Source organism: Lemur catta, chromosome 1, assembly GCF_020740605.2.
Source record: "Lemur catta isolate mLemCat1 chromosome 1, mLemCat1.pri, whole genome shotgun sequence".
NCBI classification, from domain to species: Eukaryota; Metazoa; Chordata; class Mammalia; order Primates; family Lemuridae; genus Lemur; species Lemur catta.
Genome location: NC_059128.1, coordinates 119730142 through 119740239, shown reverse-complemented (window position 1 = coordinate 119740239; position 10098 = coordinate 119730142). Strand labels below are relative to the sequence as shown.

Below are 10098 nucleotides of genomic sequence, written 5' to 3'. Positions count from 1 at the left end.
TACAACAACTCTTCGAGGTAGGGAGAGGGAAACAGAAGTGCAGAGAGATGCAGAAACTTGCTCAGTTGCACAGCAGGCAGAGCTGGAATTCAGACTTAGGTCTGCTGGCTTCCCCTCCCTCCGTCTGTCTGACGGCTGCGTTGCATTTCCTCACAACATACATGCCTCATGGGAGCCAGAAAACAATAAGGACTTTATCTGTGGCTCCTTTTTTTTTTTTTTAAGAGCCACAACATAATCTCTGATCCTGCATGGAAAACCCCAGAGGAAGAATCTGATGGGTTCAAGTAAGTTAGAGATACGCTGTGGTCTAAGGAGTTGTAGTCAGAAGTAGGGACATCTAGTGGTACTGGAAGCTGTCAGAAAAACAATTCATCAGAAGGAGTCGGGCAGGGGGAGCAGAGAAGCAATGGTTGGAAGCTCCAGTGAAGGAATATTTCCATTTGGGGAGGCAGCATAGAGTATTTGGGTCCCCAACCTATGGTGAGTTGCATAATTATTTCGTTATATATTACAATGTAATGTGATAATAGAAATAAAGTGCACAATAAATGGAATATGCTTGAATCATCCCAAAATCATGCCCACCTCCCACCCCCAGCTTGTGGAAAAATTGTCTTCCATGAAAACTGTCCCTGGTGCCAAAAAGTTTGGGGACCGCTGGCATAGGTGGATAAGGAAGGGTATAGTCTCCAGGGTCAGCCCGGCTTGTGGGTTCAGGTGTTGGATCTGTCATTTCAACAGCTTTACCCTGAACAAGTTGCTCATCCTCTTTACACCCCAAGATTCTCAGTGACTGTGCCCAAGGTACTTTAAATGGGGGGTGCAAAAATGGTCCCTTCCCCACTAGGTTAAGGAGAGGATTAAGTTGTAGGAAGCACAGACCGGGAACTGAACCAATGCCAGCTGTTACCATTTACCGGGAGTGGCCCCTTGGGCACATCCAAGTAGGGCAGCATGTGATGACCTTTTTTGTTTTTCCAGTAGCTGACATCTCCATGTCACACCTCGCCTGATGCACAGCCTCCATGCAGGGAGCCAATCGCTCAGCGGTGACTGAATTCATCCTCATCGGCTTCTCCATCTTCCCTCACCTGCAGCTGATGTTCTTCCTGCTGTTCCTGCTGATGTATCTGTTCACGCTGCTGGGCAACCTGCTCATCACGGCCACCGTCTGGAGCGAGCGCAGCCTCCACACGCCCATGTATCTCTTCCTGTGCGCCCTGTCCGTCTCCGAGGTCCTGTACACCGTGGCCGTCATCCCGCGCATGCTGGCCGACCTGCTGTCCGCCCACCGCTCCATCACCCTCCCGGCCTGTGCCGGCCGGATGTTCTCCTCCTTCACGTTCGGCTTCACCCACTCCTTCCTGCTCACTGTCATGGGCTACGACCGCTACGTGGCCATCTGCCACCCCCTGCGCTACCACGTGCTCATGAGCCCCCGTGGCTGTGCCTGCCTGGTGGGCTGGTCCTGGGCTGGTGGCTCAGTCATGGGGATGGTGGTGACCACGGCCATTTTCCAACTCTCCTTCTGTGGACCCAATGAGATCCAGCATTTCTTCTGCCACGTGCCACCACTGTTGAAGTTGGCCCGTGGAGATGACGTACCCTGGGTGGCCAAGGATGTGAGCTTGGTGTGCATCACAGCTCTGGTGGGCTGCTTCCTCCTCATCCTCCTCTCCTACGCCTTCATCGTGGCCACCATCTTGAAGATCCCATCTGCTGAAGGTCGGCACAAGGCCTTCTCCACCTGTGCGTCCCACCTCACTGTGGTGGTCGTGCACTATGGCTTTGCCTCTGTCATCTACCTCAAGCCCACAGGTCCCCAGTCTGTGGAAGGAGACACCCTAATGGCCACCACCTACACGGTGCTCACACCCTTCCTCAGCCCCATCATCTTCAGCCTCAGGAACAAGGAGCTGAAGGTCGCCCTGAAGAAGACCTTCCTGAGCAAACTCTACCCACAGAAAAATGTAATGATCTGAGAGAAATTCCTTGGAAACAATGACATTGGATTACCAAATGCTACTGTTAAAAATGACACTTCATGAACCTATATTCATCTGGTGCATTAAGGTTTACAGGACCCTTGTAGACAGCATACGAATGTATACACAAGGGCTAATCAGCACCAGGGAGGTATTGGGGGTGGAAGGATGTGGGAGATAATAACTCAGAGAAAATCAGATTGGTTTGAGTCCTACCTGCTGTAGGATACTTTGTCAGTTAGCGACACACCTGAAATCTGTTCTCTTCCTGCCAAAACCCAGGGTCATCCTAAAGACACAACTTGGCAGTGCAGAGAAAAATGGAAGTCTTCATGCACCAGGCTCTGTTAGGCAGCACTGGGTAGCTACAACTTGGATTTTTTAAGGCTACCCCAGATTATAGCAGAGGAGGGCAAAGCACCCTAAATTTCAGCATCGCACAGATCCGTGTAATAGAAGTTAGGAACAGCAATAAGCAGACTCCCAGAAAAAGCTGAGGAAATCTTGGCCTTTCAAGTGTGAACCTTGAATAGTTGCAGAGAGACAGAGATGTCTTCACAGTTCGTTCAAGAAAAAAAAGTTCTGCTGTGAGATATGGGCTGCTGTGTTAGCACATGGGAGAGTGGGGAATTCACTGTTAAACCAGAACAGTGAATGCAGAGCCAAGGGTGAAAGTTTATCTCGTGGTCCTACGGGCAGCACATTCACCCATTTGTTGATAAGAAGGGATTTAAGGTTGACCCTGCTACAAAGTATTGACAATTTGTTGAAAATAGGTGTTTTCAGGTTTAAGTTGAATAGTAAACTATACATCATTTGTCCTAAAGTGTGAATTCAGTCTTTCTCTATCACTTGAGCAGCAAAAAGAATCCCAGATTCACATGAAGTAGGAGGATGTAGGAAACAGTTTAAGTCAAACCCAGGAAACACAGAGAAGCCCCTTTGCAGAAAACATGTTGCATTTCATGCTTCTTGTTACTTCTCTTGCTCACTGTGTCATTACAGCCTCACATGGTGGGATGAGAACAAAGGCTCTTTCATTAAACTGAGGCTCAAAAGGTGCATGGCTCATCAGAGATCACAAAACTTGGAAAAGCCAGGCTTCCAATGTAGGTTATTTTTATTTCAAGTCCTTTTCATTCAACACTTCATGCATTGTCTTCCTACAGTGGGTTTTGTGGCTCCTAATTCCAGGGGGGTTCCAGCATATGCAACCCACCATGCACTGATGCATGCATCCTTGGAATGCTGGTGGAATGTTTCTATAAACTCAGGAGTCCTTTGTGATTTTAAAATAAGTTTAAGTCTTAGACATCATCATTCTCATGACTGCTCTATTTTGTTGTGTCATAATCCCTATCACCTTCTAATTTGCCATATGTAGTTTACTTATTTTATCATGTTTATTGTCATGTATCCTTCCTCTAGAGTATAAGCACAAAGAAGACAGGGATTTTGTGTGTTTTTAATCAATGCAACACATTACCAGCACCTAAAATAGTGCCTGGCACATAGGAAAGACTCAGTAAGCACTTATTGAATAAAGTGGATCTCCTACACTAAAAAAAAGTTTTAGTCTTGGAGGGATTTTTGCATAAGTTCCACACATTGAGCTAAGAAGATGGTTTGTCAAATATTAGATGAAAATATGCAGATGGTTTCATTTCTGGGTTCTCAGTCCTGTTCCAAAGGTCTATATCTCTGTTCTTGTGCCAGTACCCTGCTGTTTTAGTTACTATAGCCTCGTAGTAAAGCTTGAAGTCTGGTAGAGTAATACCTCCCAGTTTGTTCTTTTTGCTTAAGATTGCTTTGGCTACAAGAGATCTTCTCTGGCTCCATACAAAGTGTAGAATTATTTTTTCTAGATATGTAAAGAATGATGATGGTACTTTGATAGGGATTGCATTAATTATGTAGATCATTTTGGGTAGTATGGACATTTTAACAATGTTGATTCTGCCAATCCATGAGCAAGGTAGATTTTTCCATCTGTTTACATCTTCTACAATTTCTTTTCTTAGTGTTTCATAGTTCTCCCTGCATATGTCTCTCACCTCTTTTGTTAAATATATCCTAGACATTTAATTTTCTTTGAGGCTATTGTAAAATGTGCTGCATTTTTTATTTGACTTTTGACTTGACTGTTATTGGCATATATGAATACCTCTGATTTGTGTGCATTGATTTTGTATCCTGAGACTTTACTGAATTCATTTATCAATTCTAGGAGTCTTGGTTGAATCCTTGGGGTTTTGTAGACATAACATCATACCATCAGCAAAGAGTTAGAGTTTGATCTCTTCTGTCCCCATTTGGACACCCTTAATTCCCCTCTCTTGTCTAATTGCTCTGGCAAGGGCTTCCAGCACTATGTTGAATAGAAATGGAGATAGGGGGCAACCCTATCTGGTTACAGTTCTAAGTGGGAAGGGTTTCAATTTTTCCCCATTCTTTCTCAATATCATACCAAGTACCAGCATGATACTTAGAAGATATCATCAATTCTTAACAAATATTTCTAGGGTGGACTAATTTAATCCCCACATCATCGAACAAACCAGAATGTTGGCTTTATGGATTCACTGTGAGAAAGAAACCTAGTTGCCCTCTAGAGCAGGGGGTGAGGGTGTGTGGGGAGCCGTGTTTGAGTCAGACGGACCTGGGTTCAAGTCCTGCCTCCTACTTCCCACTGATAGATCAACATCTTGTAGACATATTCCACATTTGCATAAACAAAAGGATGTTGAGAGAAGTGACATTTATGATTGGAAATTATTAGGCATATCTACTAATAAAGGGCCATTACACAAATGTTGGCTTGTTCATACCGTGGAATGTAAGGCAGCCTTGAAAACCATTAGAACCTTGTACTTCATCTTGTCCCTCCCTCCTAGGGAGTCCCATCCAGTATCATGGATTTATGTGCCATCTGCACACAGATGTTTCCCAAATCCTTATCTTTATGTCTTTCCAACTGCCTACTCAACATCTCCACAGGGCTATGAGGCAGGCATCTCAAAAGTTAATGTGTCCAGATCTCTAACTCATGCATATCCTCATCATTAAAATTCCTTCTCTCTCTCTCATATTTCAACCTCTCAAAGTCTTTCCTATCTCAGAAAACAGCATCTCAAACTCAGTAATACCTTGGAGACATTTTCTACTCCTCTTTCCCACCCCTGCCATGTCCAATTCATTGGCAAATCAGTGGGGACTCTCCCTGTAAAATGCATTCAGAACCTGTCCCGTTCTCACCCCCTCTGTGGCTACCTCCCTAGTCTAGACCACCATCCTCTCTCACCTGGATGGTTTCCATATCTTTCAAGCTTACCTGCCTGCCTCCACCCTTCCACCTGTACACTACATACTCAATAAGGTGGGAGATTGAGCCTTTCAGATATACGTTGTATAATATCTTCTCTACTCAGAGCCCTCCCATGGCTTCCTGTCTCCCTCAGAGGGAAATTCAAAGTCCTTACAGTGCACACAGAGCCCTACACATCTGGGCTCTGCTGCTTCTCTGACCACACCTTCCCCATCTCTTTTGCTGAATCACTCAGCTCCAGCTCCCTCACTGTCCCTCAAACACACTAGACATGTTCCTGCCTCAGGACCTTTGCATGCGCTATACCCTCTACCAGGAACACTCCTGCCCCAGATGTCCACATACCTCCTCTGTCACTGCCCAAAGCTTTCTGCTGGAATATCAATGATTCCTTCCCTAACTACACTGCACAAAACAACATTCCTGGGCATACCCCGTGTCTCTTGATTTGCTTTACTTGTCTATATGTGTTTATGAACACTTGACATCTCTCCTGCTTGTTGGATATGACTGTCTCTCACCACTATAATGTTGCTTTGAGGAGGTCAGGGACTTGGTCTATTTTGTCCACTAATATATGCCTAGATGGCAAATGGTAAACTCTCTACTTGTTGAATAAATTAATTTAGAAGAATGAGGACAAAGAAAGGTAATTAAAAGATACATTTTTTGTGCATCCAATTGGGAAAAAATTTCAAGATGTTAAAGCACTGTTGGACCAAACGAGATGAAACTGGCTTTTTTCGTACATTGCAGTGTGTCCTTAGGCAGGTCACATCCCTTCTCTAAACTTGTAAGAATGTAAAAGCATCTGCCTTCTAAGGCAGCTGCCAGACTACAGTGAGACAATGTTTGTGAATGGCTTAGTACACTATCCAGCACTGGATACTCTTGAGTAACCATAGTTGGGATGGTATCAGAGTTTCAAGCTTGGCTTGATGTGCTGGAGATCAGAGGGAGAGGTGTGAGTTGGAGAAATGCTCAGTTGAAGTCATCAACCTTTGATACATACATCTTGGTAGTCAGTGAGGTGACAGGTGTGGAATCGCAGCAGAAGGCTGTGACCCAGCAGGGGACGCCAATGGGAGAAGTGCTGCTCCAATTCAGCTCTCGAATTGCTTCTCCCGGAATCTTCTCCAAGAACAGCCTCTTCCCTGTGGCTCCCAGAATCCATGAATGGTCCTAGACTCATCACCATGGCAACAGCTGACAGCAAGTAAGACAGGCAACCCCTTGCCCTCCCAAGAGATAAAGAAAGAGAGAAGTTCTGACCTGCTGGGAGGGCTGTGCACTGATTAAGTGATGAAACAAATTGGCCTTGGATAAATCACATCCCATCTCTTAAGCTCAGTTTCCCATCATTGGAGTGGGTTTAATAATAATAATGATATGTCCACCTCTTAGGATGGTTCTGAGAATTAAATAGCATCATCTATATAGGGCAGTTGACAGTGACTGGCACACAAAAAGCACCTGGTAATTGCCAGATTTTTAAAGATGAATTTAATAATTATTTGTGGCCTTCTGCATATCAAAACTTATGTTAGTTTTCAGAGTGCAGAGAGGGGTCCATTGCTGTTCCCTGCCTTTGAGGTATTCCCATGATATTTGGTGTAATGACACACAGAGAAATGTCAGGGATTTAACCAAGATATGGACTGGCCAGGTGCGGTGGCTCACACCTATAATCCTAGCACTTTGGGAGGCCAAGGCAGGAGGATCGCTTGAGCTTAGTAGTTCAAGACAAGCCTGAGCAAGAGCGAGACCCCATCTCTACTAAAAAGAGAAAAAATTAGCCAGGTGTGGTGACATCTGCCTGTAGTCCCAGCTACTCAGGAGGCTGAGGCGGGAGGATCGCGTGAGCCCAGGAGTTGGAAGCTGCAGTGAGCTATGATGACGTCACTGCACTCCACCCAGGGTGATAGAGTAAGACCATCTCAGAAAAAAAAAAAAAAGATATGGGCTATGTTAGTCAGGGTTTTCCATAGAAATGGAACTAATAGGTTATAGATAGATAGATGATAAATATGTAGATAAAATACAGATAGATGGATAGATAGATATTTATTACAAGGTATTGGCTCACACACTTATGAAGGCTGAGAAGTCCCACGATGTGCCGTCTGCACGCTGGAGACCTGGGAAAACCAGTAATGTATCACAGTTCAAAGGCCCAAGAATTCAAGATTCCAATCTGGGTCTGAAGGCCTGAGAACCAGGAGCACAAAGACCAGCAGATCAATGTCCCTGCTCAGGCACTTAGGCAGAGGGAGTGTGAATCCAACACTCTCTCCTTTCTTGTTCTATTCTTGCCCTCAACAGGTGAGATGAGGCCCACCTGCCTTGGGGAGGGCCATCTGCTTTACTCGGTCCACAAATTGAAACGTTGATCTCTTCCAGAAACACCCTCACAGACACAACTGGAAACAATGTTAAATCAGCTATCCAAGCATCCCATGACCTAGTCAAGTTAATACATAAAATTAACCATCAGACAGACCACGTTCTAAGGGTACCAACAGGGGAAGACTGCTACAGCCTGAGATACCTCAGCCAGGTCCTCCCTCATTCCTGTATTCCAGTGGTTCTCAGCCAAGGTGATTTTTACCCCGCAGGGGACATTTGGAAGTTTCCAGAGACATTTCTGGTTGTTATAACTGAGGGAGAGGAGAGGTATGCTACAGCATCCTGTGGGCCAAGACCAGGGACGTGGCTCAACACCCTGCAATATGCAGAATAGTCCCCGCCACTAGCCCCAAATGTCAACAGGGCCAAGGATGACAAAGCCTGCTGTATTCATTCAAAAAGCATTTATTGAGCACCTACTGGGTGCCAAGCATTTTTTAGGCACTACTGGGGATAGAGAGTTGAGCCAATTAGACAAGACCCCTGATAGCAGTGTCTGCACTTAAGAGAGGAAGATATAGACATTAAACAAATAGTCACAGTAATTATTATATATGATACATTGTGATCAAAGCTCTGGTGGAAATAAATGAGTTTCTATGAGGGCTTGTAATAGGGGTGCTGACCCAGGATGGGGAAGTCAGGGAAGGGCTTGCTCAGAAGGTGACTTTTAGGTCAGAACTGAGAGTGTGTGGGAGTAGGCAGGGGAAGGATGTCACAGAGAGGAACAAGAGCAAGTGCAAGGCCCCTGTGGCCTGAACGTGCTTTGCTTACTGCAGTAAGAGTGGGAAGCCCACTGGGGCTGGGAAGCCGGAGGATGAATTTGGAGATGAAGTCTGGACCTGAGCGTGCAGACTTGATGGCCACACTAGCATTTGTACCGTATCCTAAGGGAAAAGGAAGGTTTAAGCAGAGGGGTGATTTTTCAGAATTCTCCTTTAGGAACATCCCTCTGGCTGCAGGGCAGAGACAGTATGGAGGCTGGGGGTTGAACAAGAGGGAAAACTTCCTTAAGGAGGGGACTGGGCTTTCATCCAAAAGCAAAGGGAAAAGCAAAACAAGAGAAGTAAACAGTGCAAATCGCATCTCTCGAACTGGCCTTGGCCTCTAGCTAAATTATCATTGCAACACTGGGCTGCCATTAGCTCAGGGAGGGGGGTCCCCTCAAGTCTGAGGATCTCCTATCATCACCAGCCTGTCTCTGCTCCTGCCCCTTAAACACCTCTCTGGGCTCTGGCGCTGCCTTGGGGGATACCAAAGAATGTGGCCCAGAGGGGACCATTAGCTCAACAAGGCAAAAAGCTATGAATGCAGGGGGTGGAGGACTTCAGAAAGTGAAAGCTAATTAATGAAGGGAGATGAGCACAGAGTCCCCAGGGAGGACTGGCCAAAGCTAGTGGGCAGAAGGCAGCAGTCTCCATCCCTGCAGTGTGAGGGCTCATCACCCCAGACCTGGCTGTATTTACACTGGAACTTATGGCACTTATTCCTATTTTGAATAAATGATGGCTTCTATTTTTTGGTCTTTGGATAGGAAAAAAAATGCAAGCAATTTTTTTTCCTTTTAGGAGAGGTGAGGCAGTCACCTTGAACACCCAATTTAAGGGGCCACTAAAAAATCCAATCATTGTGATAAATAATATTTAATGCAATATTTTAAAAATCAAAATTAATGCAAAAACTTGAGGATGAATGAAATGTCAACATTTTAAATAAAGACAGGATGCAGAGCTGGCATCCTGGCACTTCGGGGATCGTACCTCACTCTCTTCATCTTGATCCAGCCCTTGGGGTCTAGACTATGTCATGTATAAAAACAACATACAGTTCTAAATAGATTCTAGTTATCAGCCCTTTATCAGATGTGTAGCATGCAAATATTTTCTCCCATTCTCTAGGTTGTCTGTTTGCTCTCGGGATAGTTTCTTTGGCTGTGCAGAAGCTGTTCAATTTCATCAGGTCTCATTTATTTATTTTTGTTGCTGTGATTGCTTTTGAGGTCTTCTTCATAAATTCTTTGCCTAGGCCAAAGAAGAGGCCAAACTATAAGAGTTTTTCCAACTTTTTCTTCTAGAATTCTTTTTTTTTTTATTTCAGCTCATCATGGGGGTACATAAGTTTAGGTCATATACATTGTCCATGTCCCGCCCATGCCCCCGAGTCAGAGTCCCAAGCGCGTCCGTTCTCATTCTCCAGACAGTGCGCCTGGCACTCATCAAGTAGTCATACCTCCATCCCCTCCCCCCCCACCTCCCCGGGTCTGCACCTTCAAGCATGACCATTCCCCAGAGGGTGCGCAACGCACTCGTCATGTAGGCATACATCCATCCCCTCCCCCCACGCCCCATCCCAGTCTGATATCCAATTGGTATCCTTCCC

At 45.3% G+C, this 10098-nt stretch overlaps 1 protein-coding gene across 1 annotated transcript; it reads left to right on the top strand.

Moving 5' to 3' along the window:
• Positions 1 to 980: 980 nt before the first annotated feature.
• LOC123638900 (olfactory receptor 10H1-like) lies at positions 981 to 3692 on the top strand. Its single transcript, XM_045552716.1, has one exon. The coding sequence runs from the start codon at positions 1029 to 1031 to the stop codon at positions 1983 to 1985; it is 957 nt and encodes a 318-aa protein (XP_045408672.1). The 5' UTR covers positions 981 to 1028; the 3' UTR covers positions 1986 to 3692.
• The last annotated feature ends 6406 nt before the right edge of the window (positions 3693 to 10098 follow it).